Genomic DNA, 16,400 nt, shown 5'->3' with positions numbered 1-16,400 from the left:
TTTGTTGGACTAAAAGGTATAGATGTCATAAATTATGTATTTATTACTGAATGATTTGTCAAGTGGGATACTTTCTTTTTTCCTTTGCTTTAACCAACGATATTAGTTTCAATGTACTTTATTGCAACACAGTTCTCATTCATTTATTCTTTCCCACCTTTACTGTTTCAGGTTTTACATTTCTTTGGGTTCAAGTTCTTTGAAACTGACTGCCCTCCTAAAATAACATGAGCCAATTCCCTCGATGCCATTAAAATTTTAGCCAATCCCTTGATTGCCATTGACCCCACATGTCATAGACACAAAAAATCCCTTCAATGCCATTTAGTGGCATTCAAGGGATTGACGAAAATTTCAATGGCATTCAGAGAATTAACTCAAATAACATAGCGTAGATGACAAACTGATATATCTGTATATGATACTAAGAATATCAAGTATTGTATTCAGCATCCCAATGCTGTGCCTTCTATGAGTCTGAAATTTAGCTCAAGCATAAACAAAAAAACTATAGCACAACTATATAATCACAGTTTACAAGCGTGACATGACAACACATTGAGGTGCACGGCAGGAGCGAGCGCGGCGTTAGGGCGCCAATATTCCTAGTTGCTACTACAGTCTGGGGATTTCAATATCCACAGACATCACATCAACTTATAAGCCTTAAGTCACATGCTCCACCCCTAATAAAAATTTGGCTTGAAAAATTCAATTTTTAATTTAGAATATTTGTAATTTTGTCTAAATACATTATATACATATATTCACAAACCAGAGCAGATCTCTGCGCCTCCTCCCCTGTGGGCCACGGTGTGGCCGCCACCTCATCACACCTTTTCGTTTTTTTCCGAATCCCGCCAACTGGCGGAAACGAAATTTCGGCTGAAATTTCGCCGAAATTCGCTAATTCCGAACGGAAAGAGAATTCAAATTCAAAAACGAAATTCCGATGAATTCCGACCGAAATTCGGTGATTTTCGACCGGAAAATGATGTCAGTTGTGATTTTCCTACTATTCCCGAGGTCAAATGAAAAAATTTTGAATACCAACTTTGTTCATTTTTTCGAGATCTACAACTTTTGTTTCAGGAACTTTTTCATTTGAGTAATGGTTTGAACGTTATTTATTTATTTCAAAAACTACCAATTAAAAGTCTTGTCATTTCATGTGATAACTTCCATTTTCTCTCTTAGGCCTCAACTAGACTTTTATTATTCTTGTTATTGCGGATATGCCTATAAAATTTCAGAGATATTGGTTGATCTAATTAAAAGTTGTTTTAAATCCGGAACAAATATGATTTGAATTGGTTATCAATTCATATGAATTGGTTATAAATTATAAACCGTGGCTTAAATGAACTTTTGCCCAAAACCAATGTTATAGAGTTTTAAATGACGAACAACTTTCGTGTTCAAAGTTTTTCGAGTTGTCACGACGCCACGCCGAGATGCTCTACTACCTGCGGGAAAAATTTTATTTGACTGACTAAATCTCCATGTTTTTTATCATGCATGACACCAATAAGCTCAGAAAAACACCTAGTTTTTTATCATATTTTTTCCCATTTTTTACAATGTTTTTGAATTTTCCAAATTTAAAACAGAAAATACCAAAATATACCGAAATTTTTTCCCCGGTAACTGGCGGAAACGAAAAAATTTCCAAAATTTCGCCAAAATTGTTAACCTGCTTTCCCCCTCGCGTCGTTCCAGCTCCCACCACAAAACAAACGCAACGCATCGCGGCCGCTTCCCCAGTCTCTCTGGTCCGGTCTCCCTCCCCTCTGCGGCTCTGCCCTCCCAATCCCCGCCCGCGAGATCGCCGCCCCCAGGGGGCCCTAGATCCCGATGGCCTCGCGCCGGCGCACCCTGCTCAAGGTCATCATCCTCGGCGACAGCGGGTGAGCGCTTCGGATCTTCTCCTCACCCCCCCCCCGGGGGGGGGGGGGCTTTTCACCCTGGTTCCCTGCTGACTTTTGTTTCCTGCGATCCAGGGTTGGGAAGACGTCGTTGATGAACCAGTATCCTGCGATTCGGATTAATTCTTGACAGGCTGACTGGATTTCTTTGAATTTTTCTTCTTGTTGTTGGTTAGTTTTTTTTTTTGTTTTCTTTGAGCTGCGATGTAATTCAGATACGTGAACAAGAAGTTCAGCAACCAGTACAAGGCTACGATTGGCGCGGATTTCCTCACCAAGGAGGTGCAGTTCGAGGACAGGCTCTTCACTTTGCAAGTAAGATTGGCTCCCCTCGCGGCAGGGCCTAGCGCCCTAGCCTTGCTCCATGTTGTGCTCTGCGGGTTGTTAGCCTTATTTATATGCTACTTAAGTACTGATTAATACCTTATTAGTTAGTTTACGAACTGATCGCCTCTGATCTTGTAAAGCATAGGAGAGGATGCTTGCCGTTTAACACTTGAATGGTTGTTTGTTAGACCATAGCATTGAGGTTTGTGCAACTGATTCAGTCTACACTATATCTTGTTTTGTCTAGGTAGAGTGCGTAAACTTGAAGTGTCTAGTTCCTGTGCCAACTAATAATTTGTTGTTTCTTTGATTTACTTTTTTCGGAACCTGCCATGCAATGAAGTATTTCTGCTAGAAGATGTACCTCCTAAATTTTCCATGGAAAAAAAACTGGCAGTAAAAGGTGTACTCGGTTCTAGAACTTTTAGTTTTAGGCTTCTACCTTATTTTTCATTCTTTGCTAGTGAATCATATGCTGATGCTTATATTGGCATCAGGATGTTTTGATCAGCTTAGGGCACTTGGCATCTGAACTGTTAACCATTCCTTATACTTTCCCTACAGCCTTGCTCACGGCTTAATTAACAAAAATGTATGGGTTCTGATCATTTCCAAACCTTCTATCTATATTAACTGTCTTAAGTAGTTTCTTTATGTTTTGGCTGGATGCTTGATAAACACCATCTTGAGCATCTCTGGTGGGCACAGAAGAGCTCTATGTAGATTCAATTTAATATCACGTGAACAGAAAATTTGAATGTCTCATCATTTATCTGCTGGATTATGGAGCTTAACAGCATGTCTTTGTAGATATGGGACACAGCTGGTCAGGAAAGGTTTCAGAGTCTCGGTGTTGCATTCTACCGGGGAGCAGATTGTTGTGTCCTAGTCTATGATGTTAATTCTATGAAGTCATTTGATAATCTGAACAACTGGCGTGAAGAGTTTCTAATTCAGGTACTGTATTTCAGTGATCTATTAGTTCAGTCTCTCATGGTTCTTGTTTCTGTCTAACTCTGACAGTTTAACTTTGCAGGCTAGCCCATCAGATCCGGACAACTTCCCTTTTGTTCTTTTGGGTAACAAAGTTGATGTAGATGGTGGCAACAGCCGTGTGGTAATTACCACTATATGTTTTGTTCTTTTGATAAAGTCTTCATTTGATTAGATTGGCTGACTATAAATGTGAACTGCTTTCGTTTTAGGTCTCCGAGAAAAAGGCAAAGGCATGGTGCGCCTCTAAAGGGAACATCCCATACTTTGAGACATCTGCGAAGGATGGAACAAATGTCGAAGATGCTTTCCAGTGTATCGTAAAGAACGCTCTGAAGAATGAACCAGAGGAAGAACTGTAAGCATATTTTGACATTAGCAGTTGCTGTTTTTATGTGACATAAATCATTTCAAGTACTAGAAAGGGAGCACAATGACAAAAGGACGAACTTATGAAATATCAGTAGTTCTGTCTACTAGGCTTTGATCCAGTGATTATTTACATCAAATCATCATTAGAAACTTACAAACCTATGAGATATCAGTAGTGTTCTGTCTATTAGTCTTTGGTCCAGTGATTATTTATGTTAAATCATCAATAGAAACTAGTCACTTCTGCTGATCCTTTTGTGGGGTATATTTACATAGTTTCAGGACTAGCATCACTCACTGGCATCATATGTATTTCCATGTCAGTAACAAACTCTGGAATTTCCATTCATGAATGGAAATGGGCACTTGATTCAGAAGAAAAAAAATACGTAGATCATTTGTGTCCTTGTTCCAGTAATTGTTTATGTCAAATCATCAATAGGAACTATATTGGCCTTTGATTTTCTAAGCACCTGACTTGTTTCTGTTCCCATGTGCTAATCCTTTTTGTTAGGTATGTTTGCATTGTTTCAGGTCTAGTTTCACCCGTTTGTTTCTTCTGCTTCTATTTCATCCTGTGACTCCTTTTTTGATCTTATTCGTTTGTTCTTGAAGGTATGTGCCGGATACCGTGGATGTGGTGGGTGGCAACCGGGCCCAGAGATCATCTGGTTGCTGTTAAAGCCTGACACATCACGAGGCGTTGCGGTCATCAGTTCTGCAGTAACCAAGCATACCTTCACCATTGCTGGGTCTCCAACTCTCCATGGTTCCCAATTTCATTTGTTACCTTTCCAGTCTCCTGTTATGTACCCAAGGCCGGCTGTCCCCCATGCTGTCGATTCGTGGACGTTGTGCAGTTTCATCAGTAGCGTCATATCTTGTGAATACAATTCGGCAAAATAAGAGAAGTGTAAACTAAAGTTCATCCGTTGTGGTCTGTGTTATGGTCTGTGCGCAACAGAATATGAATTTTGTCTAGCTCAGAATAGCCTTTTGCTCGCGTTCAGCTGCAATGTGAGATTCACCCGTGCTGACTAGAAAAGTTTGTCTGAATGAATTCGACGCAATATGCGTTAAGTATTTTAAAAAATGCAGGATGCGACTGCAAATTTCAGTTATCATCCTGTGAATATCATTCGGAGCAATTAGGCGGCCGGAATCCAAAAGGTTCACCGAAGCCACTTCGCCTGCCAGTTTGCCGACGACATTTTCGTCGATGATCTCTGTGCGAGAGATTTCGCCGATGTCGACTCGTTCTCATCTGCTTGTTCGTTTGCGCAGGGCCGAGGAGGGCACGTTGAAGGCGAGGAAGTTTTTAGAAAACGGAGAACGGCGGGTGCCCGTGCGCGGCCGTCTGGCGCCCCGTCAGGAAGTGGGGCCGGCCGGGCAGTGAGCACGCATGGGGACACGGCGGCCGGCGGGGCATGAAATGAACGTGACGGACGCGGCCCGCACACGGCTGTCGACAGAGAAAAGCCTCTCTGCCTTGCCGTGGCGTGGCGTCGAGCTAACCCATTGCCCCCACGTTTTCCCTTGCCCAATCACGCGCGCAAATCCCCCGCTGCGTCACACCACCGCCCCTGTCCGGCTGTCCCAGGCCCCCGGCGCCGGCATCGGCATATATACCCACTCCCACGCGAGGCGATGGCGAGTGGCAGCTTAAGCTCGGCACGCGCTCTTGTCGCAGGGGCTAGCTTAGCTGAAAGTGCGAGCACCACCAGGGCGGGGCATGGCGATGGCGCCGGCAACGCGAGCTCCTGCTCCTGGCGGCGCAGCCGCTACCCGCTTGGCCTATCAGAGCGGCTTCTCGGCGCCGTCTGCCGCCCGGCCGCCACGCCGCGCCGCCGGGGGGAACAGGGTCGCGCTCCTCGGCGTCGCGGCGAGGAGCGGGCGGCGGGACGGGTGGCCGGGCGCCGACTCGAGTGGGGGCGGCGGCCGGCTGGTGGACGCGGACATGGCGACGCTGCGGCGGCGCATCCGCGAGGCGCGGGCGGAGGACGGCATTGACGCCGACGACGAGTCCGGCGGCGGCGGCCTCCCGCTCCCGGCAGAGTGGACGGAGCTGGAGCGGCGGCACCACGGGAGCTACGTGGCGGGCGTGCGCGGCGCGGTCGGCCTCCTCGAGGCGCTCCTCGTGAGCGCCAGGCCGGGGCTCGGGGCCGGCGCGCTGGCGGTGCTGCTGCTCGGCGTGCCGGCGACACTGTTCCTCGTGTGCGCGCAGCTGATCAGACACTGATCCCGTCTCGTCCGGATTACTGACCGGTCGATGCACGGGAACTGCGTTGGTGTATGGACAGATGCAGCTCTAGGTGAGCCTAGCACGGTAGGGGACATTTCGGCCCAGAGATCCATAAGATCTCTGAAGTCTGAATTGATTGCATATTTGCATGCATAAACCTCTGTACTATATACATAGCGGGCATTGTTCTCCTGTTAATACACACACAAATTCTTCTTCTGTTGATAAAAAATATTGTAGAAATAAATAAGAACGCCATATGAATCTGACAGAATCACAAATTCATAGTTGATAATTTAAATCGATAGTTTGAATTGTTCTTGACCCTAAGCCTCGGCAACACCACCAGAAACAGAATCCAATACATTTCTTATCCTGCAAGCCGACAGTACCTTACCTACATGAAAAATGAACAAACCATTTGTATTCGCCTTAGTTTGAGCAGCAACCCCCTCTCTTCATTGCGGACACATCATCCTTCACGTTTATTTTCTCCCCTTTGCCCGGGGCAGCCGCGCCATCCTCCGGTGCCTCCACTGTCTTCTTGCTCACGATCTGGTATATCTGGGTCAGGACCTCTGAGAACGCGTTGTCCACATTGGTGGCGTCCAGCGCAGACGTTTCCATGAAGTACATGGACTCAGCCTCCGCAAACTCTTTCGCATCCTCAGTTGAGACGGTCACCAAGTGGCGGAGATCAGATTTGTTGCCAATCAGCATGACAACGATGCTTTGATCAGTGTGGTCTCTGAGCTCCCTTAGCCAACGGCTGACGTTGTCGAATGTAGCACGGCGGGTGACATCATAGACAAGTAATGCTCCTACAGCTCCACGGTAATAGGCACTTGTAATAGCACGGTACCTGAAAAACAGACAGAAAACAGCAAGAGATGATTAGATAAGTGGATACTATCTTTCCTTTTTATCTTCTCGTGATGGTTTTGCAAATGAGAACATGCCAGTCTCCTAGGAGAGAGGTAAACCGTCCTGATTTGTGAATACACCAAAAGAAACATTACTGTGGACACTAGACAGCTCCAGAGTTTTTGCAGGAAGTTATGAGTACTCAGCATCCTAGAGCTCTTAATTCAGCAGTTACAGTTAGTTGTGATTTCAAAGATTCAGTCCATAGCTCCACTAATTTGTAAAAAGAAAGGAACATGGGATCAATCAAACAATCTGATCTCCGAGGAGAGATGTAAACCAGCATGAATTGTGAACCACCAAAGAAAGATTTTACTCTGGACAGACCCAGAGGATTACAGCTAATTATGAACATTCTATATCCTTTTCTTTCAGCATCTATTTCTCAGCTGATTTGTCCAAAGAAAGTTCTGGTCAAAAAGAAAAATACTCGTGATTTAACTAGCTGCTTTTCAGCTAATTACAAAATATCATCTCAATCAGTTTATGTGATGCTAAACTAAGGAAAAAAAAGTAAAGAGATGACCACTTTGGCCATTTCTAATGATATTCAATATGACTAACATTGTGAGGTGGAGGGATACAAGCTAACCAATACCTTCCGAAATGCATGCATCAACTCAATACAAACATAAAATCCAGTTAACCCACCCATTTCTGTATGGCATATTTGCTGTTGTGCCAAAGAGTGAAAAGGTTCATGGGTTGTTTACACATGAACTGTGTAGCTGCATAATTTCTTATGGCATATAAATAAAATATCACAAGGCAGCAAGTTCATTTATCAGCATTCCTTGTGTCAAAATCTGTGAGTTGAGGCAAGACAGTTCTGTAGCAACAACCACATGTGACTTCTCCCGCTTTGCAAAATCTATTAATAGGTGCGTGCCAACTACTGGTTACATACACCAGTAAAAGAAGTGCTGGTTTAGATACACTAATACCGTCACTTTCAGTTAAATGACCTTGAGCTCATCTAGCCGTCCAACCTATCTGTTTCTTTCAAAATGAGCAATCGGTATCAAATTTATCCGAGATCTCTTTATAACATAGTTCAAACTAGGACAACCTATATAACCCCTACTATGTCTGGGAAGAAGGCAAAAACATAATGGACAAAACACCAGAGGGCAGTGAAATTTGCCCGTGCATTTGCCAACAAGTAGGGTATGAATGGAATCGACATCTCAATCACCAAAGATCGAAATATTCCATCCACCAACCTAGCAGAAACAACCAATCGAAATCTGAACAACTCGACCACCCCCAAGATCCCGTCTTTCACTAAATCTTGCCAAGCTCCGGTGATCCTACTCGCGGTAAATCATAAGTTTCATAACATAAATGGCAATCTCCTCCAGATCACCAATCATGGTAAACCCTTCCCGAAATAGCAGCCCAAAAATCTAGCTCCCTAAACAAGCAAGAAAGCTATTGAACGAGCAACCGCGACCAAACAGTTAGGCAACCTCCCGAAATCAAGCCAAGGAGGCTCCTGACATCACATTTTGCGCACCTCATTGGAGGAGCGCACGAGAAAGTAGAGAACAAATCTACACCAGTGCACCGCAGACGGCTAGCGAAGACAGTAAGAGCAGATCAAAGCGTACCTCTCCTGGCCGGCGGTGTCCCAAATCTGGGCCTTGATGACCTTGCCGTCGACCTGGAGGCTGCGGGTGGCGAACTCGACGCCGATGGTGGACTTGGACTCGAGGCTGAACTCGTTCTTGGTGAAGCGGGAGAGGAGGTTGGACTTGCCGACGCCGGAGTCGCCGATGAGCACCACCTTGAAGAGGTAGTCGTAGTCGTCCTCGGCCCGGTACCCGCCTCCGTTGGCAGCCATTGCTCCCCTCCGAGCAGAGAAGGCCGGCTGCCGCTGGCGCGGGCGAGGTCTGGGGGGTTTTGGGTCTGGATCTCGCTGGAGCCGGGGTGGTGGTGGTGCAGTGTCACTGGGATTGGGAGGGGCGGTGCCAGTGAGGAGGCAATCAAGTAGTTGAGCAGTCCGAAGGGTTGAAGACGGAGGAGTGGTTGGCCGTGTTTACTTTCGGTTGTTAAAACTTTGTTTGGTGATATGGAACGGGAAAGCCAATTTTTCGCAAACATAGAATACGGAGTTTTGCTTTGGCACCTAATACGGCTGCACATTTCCTCTCTTTTATGTAATAGCCGGGCTAGTTAGAGATATCTAATAATTATCTATCTTACGCTCTTTTTAATCAATTAAATATTCTAATCCAGTAGTGCAAAGATATATATTTATCATTATATAATTATAATAAATGTGATAGATTTAGTTACTAATAATTTTCTCACTTTGTATCACACCTCCATATATGTTTGATATGTGTTTAATTGAACACTTTGTTTCAGCTATATGAATAACATAAAAATTGATATTCTTATCTCTTCTCTTGTATATGATATATGGTGACAAACACCTTATGGTTAGTATATATGTTTATATAAATAATAATATAAATAATGTATTAATAATGATAAGAATAGTAATTTAGAATTTGAATTTTATATTGATGCGCTTTAAGCTTTTATTATAATAACATAATTTTGTTTCAAATTTGGGGTTGATTTTAACTTTTATTATTTTATCATTGGATAATATATATGAAAAATTAGGGATTATTTGATATTATTTTATAATGGTATAAGTGGGTAATTTACATGAAGATTAGGGGGTTACTTTGGATTATTTTTTATAATGGCAGAAGTGGGTAATTTAGATACATGTTTAAGGAGTTACTTTAGTCTATTTTCATAATGGCAAAGGTGGGAAATTTATTAAAAAAAATAACAGATCCAATGTCTATTATGATTAGAATTGCCAAATTGATGGCCAGATGTTTCTAATTTTTGTGAGAATTTGTAAGATTTCTCTATTTTTTTTAGACTGTCCACCTAGGATTATAGGTGGCTTCACCTGGAGGCTTCAAAAAAAGCAAGAATTGTGTACGACAGATCCAGCAGTAAATGAATACAGTAATGAATGGCTTATATGGGTCTTTAAAAGAAAGAGTGACCTGTATGTTTACAAAATACATTCCAACTGTACAATTGGTTTTACATAAGGTGGAAGGTATTTGAATCCGGCATTTCTCACTCTTTGTACCATTACCTTTGTTTTTTATGTATAAGCAAACTACAAAGCAACAAGGTAGATGGCACTATTGATCATTGTTAGAAGGTGCTCGGGGTGGGATATCATGGTGACAACTTAATAAAGCTTGGCTAGCATGGCGACAACGAGCAATGTCAGATCTTGTGACAAGAACCGTTGAAGATAGAGAGGTGTCATCAACTTAATAAAGCCTGCTCTATAACGCTGCGTCCATAAAGCCATATAAAAAATATTATCAAGAACTCCGATAAAAATCCTACAACATTGGTTATTGCATATTTACTCAAGAAAAAAAAAAGAAAATGATCCTCATCGACATTGATCCCTAGTTAACGAGCATTGATGCCCATTGTGACAACAACACACACAAAAAAGACCATCGGTTGAAGTTTAGTACATCCTTGTGAGTATTTTTTTTTTTTGCTCTTGCGTGGTCAAGGGTTGGTTCGTTGTGGCATCGTGCAGTTGCTGTTTGCGCCTTGAAGCGATACGACACCGCTAGGCTGTGGTTGCTGCGAAATTGTGAAGAGTGAAGACCTGCGTAGGCAAATTGTCCGTGCGCTGCGGACGAGGTTTTCGTGAGGCGGACAGGGCGCAGCAGTTGGCGCGGGCGCCCGCACTTGGGTGAGCGGCCACGCCCGTGAGACCGCAGGCAAGGCCCGGTCTGCTGCTCGGCCGGCGTCGGCGGTATCCTCGTGAGCTGGGCGTTGCACCTGCCTCCTCTGTCTCTCTCCGGTCGCCGACGATTTGGTTAGACGGGAGAGCGACTCCCCATCCATCTCCTCTCGCCCACCCGACGCCATGCGATGCGCGTTCCTATTTCGAAGTTTCAACAGCCAGCAGCTGCTGTTGGCTTTGGCTACTTGGCTGGGCAATGGGCCGTCAAACTGATTCTTCACACCTCCTCGCTAGCTCTCCCTCCTCCATCCACGAGGACAAGGCCCATCCCATGGGCAGAGACAGAGAGGCAACTCGGCAACATCCTGCGCTTCGAACTGTTTTACTCACAACACGCACCAAATCACCAGCTCGTCTTCAGTCGGGGGGCGGCCTGTCGTTTGTTGTCGATCGGTCTCACTGAATTCACGACGCCGCTGCCCCAAGCAGATCCGTGACCTTGGCAGGCGCTGTGCCAGCATGCCAGAACAACTGCAGCAAAACAACAATGTGGACTGCACATGACCTAACTAGGCTCAAAAAATGACCTCCACACACGGCGGCAGCAAAACAATGTAGTACACTGCCACTGTAGAAGGACGGCAGCCGGCAGCGGCACTGCACGGTTTCAGACATTTGAATTCTAGAAACTGGAGATTTTTGGAATCTACACACAGATGCCCACGCCACGCCATCGGGACAGGAACGCGCGCCGCGCCGCACGTGCCGTCGGCGCAACTTGGCGCGTACGTACAACCAGCCGCGCACCAACCCCCGCCACACCACACCACACGACACGCCGCCGATCGCCGGCTCCCGGGGTGATCAGCTGCGCCGCCGGCGCCCGTCCGGGCGGGGCAGCAGGCTGAGGTACTCGAACCAGACCTGGCGGAACACCTTGACGATGCAGTCGTGGTGCTCGTCCGCGTTCAGGGACAGGTAGCACGCCAGCAGCCGCTCCAGCTCCTCCGCGCCGCCACGCGTGCTCGCGATCATCTCCACCATCGACTCGCGGAACGCGCGCTGCGGGTCCCGCGTCCGCCGCACCACCGCCAGGCTCTCCGCCACCCCGGCGGCGCCGGCGCGGCGCCGCGGCGACCGCACCACGCGCACCCGCGGCGGTAGCATCCGCCCGGAGATGGAGATGGACGACGACGCCGACCTACGCCCGCCGCTGCTCACGCTGAGGCGCCGGCTGCTGCGGCGGCGCCGCAGGCGCCGCCTCGCCCGCGCGGCCGGCCCCGCGGCGTCCGTCGCGTCCGAAGGCGCCGCGGCGTCCGTCGCGTCCGAAGGCGCCGCGGCGGCGCGCGCGGGGGATCCGGCGTGGGAGAAGGGGATCAGGCGGCCAAGCGGCGGGAGCTCGCGGTCCCCGCCGAGGGAGAGGTGCCTGCGGCGGCGCTGGCACTGCCGGCGCGCGTCAACGGCGTCGGCACTGTCGTTCCCGACCGACAGCCGCCGCGGCATGGTGTCGGGCGGGGAGCGGCGCGGCGGCGGGCTGCACGGCCGGCCCGGCGCTGCCGTCGCCGGGCTCGGGCTGGTGCGCTTGGGGAGGCACGACGGGAACGGGGGCGCCCCGCCCGCGGCCGCGCCGTTTTTGATGCTCGCAGACGCAGACGACGCGGGCGCGTGCTTCGCAAGCGCACAGGGCTTCTCCTTCCCCGTGACCTTGGCGAGCCACGAGAGAGGGGAGAAGGAGAAGGCCCTGCTGCCCTTGCTCTGTTTGCTCCCTTTCTCGCCTTCATCTCCCTGCACGCATCGCGCCGCCGGCGCCGCGTGCTGCTTCCGGATCCCCCATCTCATGGCTCCTGGAACGCTGGTAGTTCTTGCTTGTAAGCTCGGTGTCACTGATGATGGAGCTTGGAGTGCAGGGTGTGGAGGACCAGGGCGTGCCCTATTTTAAAGCGTGGAGGTTTTGGCGGTTACGGGCCGTGCCGGCCTTGGGACTTGGGTTCGTCCAAGCTTTCAAACACTCGAGAGCCTCCTCTCAGAGCTTACGGGACAAAGGCGGGGGCGCGAGGCGGACACGCCGGTTATATATCTTCCAGAAGATTATTTGTTAGTTATCTTTTAATATTTGAGATCCGTGCAGAGAAAAAATAGATAAAATGAGAGCTCGTGGGAGGGGTACTCAATAGATTTTTTTTGCCGTGAAACTTTGATCTTTATATTTCTTTCAAACCATAAATGTGTTTTAGATTCCGTTTGAACCATGATGTTACTTAGATTTTATGCAATAAAATAAGATCCAATATAAATATTTTTATATTTTTTTAACAATCAACATTTTGAACACGCTAATTCAACATTTTCTATTTACTATTTCAACATTTCACATAAAATGTTGAACCAGTTTATTGGAATTGTTGAACTGAGTTTAAATAAATGTTGGCTATACTATTTTAGGAACAAACAAAATACTAACATAGATTAAAAGAAAGATAAAAAGTAACCTGCCCATCAGCATAAGCTGACTATGACACGTTGTGTTTTGTTGACTGTTATGGACCTGTGTATGCATGATACATGCCAATACAGACCTTGCGTTCTTAGCTGAGCCATGGTGCTGAGCAATTATGGGCCGTGGTGTGCTGTGTGATAGGTACCATCTGCAACTTCCGGTAGATGAATAGGACCCCCGGCGGACACACCGCTACGGCTAGTGGTAGTACATGACAGAAGTCAGCATCGGAGAATGGAAAGCAGTGAAACAAAACAAACGGAGAAGAGTGGGCAAGGACCGAAGGGGACAAGTGTGATCTGAAGTTCATGTCTGTACTGCACAAAGCACGCATGGGTTTTCGAAAGGCCCTGGCGGCTTCAGATCAGGGTTCGCGCGCAGTCCGGCCGGCAGGCACACCACTCATGATGCACCCATCGCGCCTTTGTACTTTCTGCCGTCCTCTCGGCGCACACTGTCGCGGTCCAAGTCTGAACATTGCAGTGCAGGGGCAGGCAGCCATGGCATGTACTGGCTGTTGATACTGGGAGAGCAAAGGAAGGAGACAGAGCTGTGTGTGTGTGTGGGGGGGGGGGGGGGGGGGGGGGGGGGGGTTGATGGCTGAAAGCTAGGCCTCCGCTGAAACAGAGGCGGCCGACGCGACGAGTGGGGCTACCGGCACGACGGCTTGCTTGCTTTTCTTCAGCACCGCTGCCGCCTCCGGCTTCTGTTGCTGTTCTTCTTCCTTGGGTCGTTTGAATGAAGTCCCGCCAGCTGATGCCTTTCGTGCACTGCTGCTACACACCAGAATTGCCAATCGCCACTCCCTGACAGTTCCCAGCAAACAACGGCTGCTGTAAACGGTGTGTTTAGATGGTGAAAAAGTTTGGATTTTCGTACTGTAATACATTTCGTTATTACTTGACAAATAATGTTCAATTATGAACTAATTAGATTTAAAAGATTCAGCTTGTGCTAATCAGTTAGACTGTGTAATTAGTTATTTTTTTCAACTGTATTTAATGCTCTATGCATGTGTCCGAAAATTCAATGTGACAAATAAGGTGCAAAATTTTTTGGGAACTAAACAGCGCAAAAATTGAAGCTTCTTTTCCATTGTCTTTGTGCCGATGTAATGTACTGGTGCGGTGCGGCGGTGCCATGTACGCACAGCAAAGCATTATTGGCAGAGCTTCAGATTTGAACCGAGGTCTAGGTCCTTTTCTTCTTTTTTTTCTTTGGCCGCCACTGCTCCAGCTAAGCATGCCTGCCCGAGGTGTACCAGTTTGTCCGGCAGGTGATTACACTATCATGCTCGTGCCTTGTTAGATAATATGAAGGTGCCGTCTGAATGGCTGATTGGATTAAAAATTTGCTTGCACCATTCCTGAGATCGAGCGTGTCCTGTCCTGCAGTACGATGTCGTTCAAGATGTTGCACTGTGATCTGGATGCCTTGCTCTGATGGTCGCCGGTTCAGTTCCGAAAGGGGAGGAGGAGGCCCTTTGCCCCTATCCTTGATGTGCCGTTCAGCCAACGTCTGAACTCTGAATCATGATGTCCTTCTAGTCTGAATTCTACGACCATGTTTAGTTTTCAAAAAATTTCCTACAATACATATCACATAAAATCTTCGGATATATGCATTGAGCATTAGATGTAGTTGAAAAATAACTAATTACACAATTTAACTATAAACGCAAGATGAATCTTTTAAACCTAATTAGTCCATAGTTAGATATTAATTGCCAAATAACAACAAAAATACTACAGTACCAAAACTTAAAATTTTTCATGAACTAAACAAGGCCGTACATGCACCATGCATGCACTCCTAGTTCTGAAGAAGATACGACAGGCAACGTCTAAATCATGACTTTTTTTGCGACCGTGGCTGAGCACATTTTTCATTAAGAGAAAGAGAAGCAAAGTACAACAAGTTGGTTTCAGAGAATGGAAACCAACATAGAACACAGAGTTAGACTATTACACGGCAGTCAACGTGCGACCTGGTAATCTGCCCATGATCTATGACACCGTTACGGGTGTCACACTCCGGTTGCCAGAGTGCCCATCCCCGCCGGCAACAAAGCATAATCCAAGGGCTCACAGTGCGAAATAGTGAGGGAGGAAGGGAAAACTTCCTCCAATTGCTGGAAGGATGTGGCATCCGGCGGGTCAGTATCTGAAGTGAGGCCCAGCTTTCTCATCATCACATTTTGCGCCAGAACGCTGATTTTGTAGCACGATGGCACAACTTCTTTGCCAACCTCTCGCTGCGGCGGATGGAGAAATCTTGTGGTTGTTGTCGTAAGCGCCCTCGTGGCAGCGAAGCGACCAACACAGGTGGGGGAGCCTTCATACAAACATCGTGTGCAAAATTAACGACTACTTCTTTTACCGGCGAACTGGCATAGGAACAGAGCCTCGCGTATTCCCCGTGCCACCGTGGCATTGCGACGAGAAGAAGAGGCTCCCCCATGTGTACTGTTCATGTCTTCATGTGTGCTGTTCAGCCATCGGCGAGTCAGGAGGAGAGCCAGGTCTGTATCCTACGCTGCGAATCCCAGGAAGAGTAGTAGTAGCTCTGAAGAAGACACGACAGGCAATGTCTGAATCATTTTGAAATCTAGATGATGCGTCGTATCTGGTGCCTGAAAGAGAAGGGAAGCGTATGTGGCTATGTCAATTGACCCACTCTTTTTTTTTTCCACACTGGAAGATATTTTAGACCGACAGAACTCTAGCCAATAAGCAATAGGAAATCTAGTCGAGATGGCACAGGTTTAGGTGGAAATGACATTGCCGTCATCTCAATGAGCTTGGAACGAAGTCGGCATTTCGGCATATGCACAAAAAATACCACCTTGTTTCATTCCATTCATACAGGCATTTAGTGATTTCGCCGCGCACAAATCTCTGAACCTTCTTTCACTGAAACACTGGGGAGCAGATTGTTAGATTTATGGGCTAGGCCCATATAAATAATCCTAATAAATCTCAAAAACCCATTAGCGCTAAGAGAAGGTACACCATCTATTAGTCTCGTATTGCCAATGGACGAGGGTGTAGGGGGTTTCTCTCCCTTTAAATACGGACCACCTCCCTCATGGAAAAAGTGCACCATAGATCGCTATACGTGGAGTCCCCAAGGTTTGGGAATTCATAAGAAGATCTAATCTGAGTTAGGGTTTTGTCTTCTCTCGTTGCTGCGCCGCCATCGTAGTCTTCTCCATCCCGAGCGTCGGCGTGCACCGGCGAACGGGAGAGCAGGTCTCCGGAACCGCTCGCTCTTGTGATCCTGCACCGGGAGAGGACGAATAAGGTTTTTTGGAAGCGCTAAGCGCGACTGCTCATCTTCTTCGCCACGGCTCGTCCTCCGTCCAAGTCA

General features: G+C 47.1%; 4 protein-coding genes across 4 annotated transcripts; 2 read left to right on the top strand and 2 right to left on the bottom strand.

The window, feature by feature from the left end:
• The first annotated feature begins 1,696 nt into the window (after positions 1-1,696).
• Positions 1,697-4,633, top strand: LOC120698117 (ras-related protein Rab7-like). The gene is made up of 7 exons (XM_039981603.1): positions 1,697-1,907; positions 2,001-2,027; positions 2,141-2,240; positions 3,063-3,209; positions 3,289-3,369; positions 3,458-3,603; positions 4,233-4,633. The coding sequence occupies exons 1-7, from the start codon at positions 1,855-1,857 to the stop codon at positions 4,297-4,299; spliced, it is 621 nt and encodes a 206-aa protein (XP_039837537.1). The 5' UTR covers positions 1,697-1,854; the 3' UTR covers positions 4,300-4,633.
• Positions 4,634-5,183: 550 nt separating this feature from the next.
• Positions 5,184-6,078, top strand: LOC120698115. Its single transcript, XM_039981602.1, has one exon. It carries the CDS (start codon positions 5,350-5,352, stop codon positions 5,854-5,856), a length of 507 nt encoding a protein of 168 aa, XP_039837536.1. The 5' UTR covers positions 5,184-5,349; the 3' UTR covers positions 5,857-6,078.
• Positions 6,079-6,096: 18 nt separating this feature from the next.
• On the bottom strand, positions 6,097-8,818 carry LOC120698114 (ras-related protein RIC2-like). Its single transcript, XM_039981601.1, has 2 exons — positions 8,394-8,818; positions 6,097-6,721 (listed from the first exon to the last, which is right to left on the bottom strand). The coding sequence occupies exons 1-2, from the start codon at positions 8,624-8,626 to the stop codon at positions 6,292-6,294; spliced, it is 663 nt and encodes a 220-aa protein (XP_039837535.1). The 5' UTR covers positions 8,627-8,818; the 3' UTR covers positions 6,097-6,291.
• Positions 8,819-10,900: 2,082 nt separating this feature from the next.
• Positions 10,901-12,562, bottom strand: LOC120701290 (transcription repressor OFP1-like). The gene has a single exon (XM_039985402.1). It carries the CDS (start codon positions 12,371-12,373, stop codon positions 11,399-11,401), a length of 975 nt encoding a protein of 324 aa, XP_039841336.1. The 5' UTR covers positions 12,374-12,562; the 3' UTR covers positions 10,901-11,398.
• Between the last annotated feature and the right edge of the window lie 3,838 nt (positions 12,563-16,400).

Source organism: Panicum virgatum, chromosome 3K (genome assembly GCF_016808335.1).
Source record: "Panicum virgatum strain AP13 chromosome 3K, P.virgatum_v5, whole genome shotgun sequence".
Taxonomy (NCBI): Eukaryota; Viridiplantae; Streptophyta; class Magnoliopsida; order Poales; family Poaceae; genus Panicum; species Panicum virgatum.
This window is presented reverse-complemented; position numbering and strand designations above follow the sequence as displayed.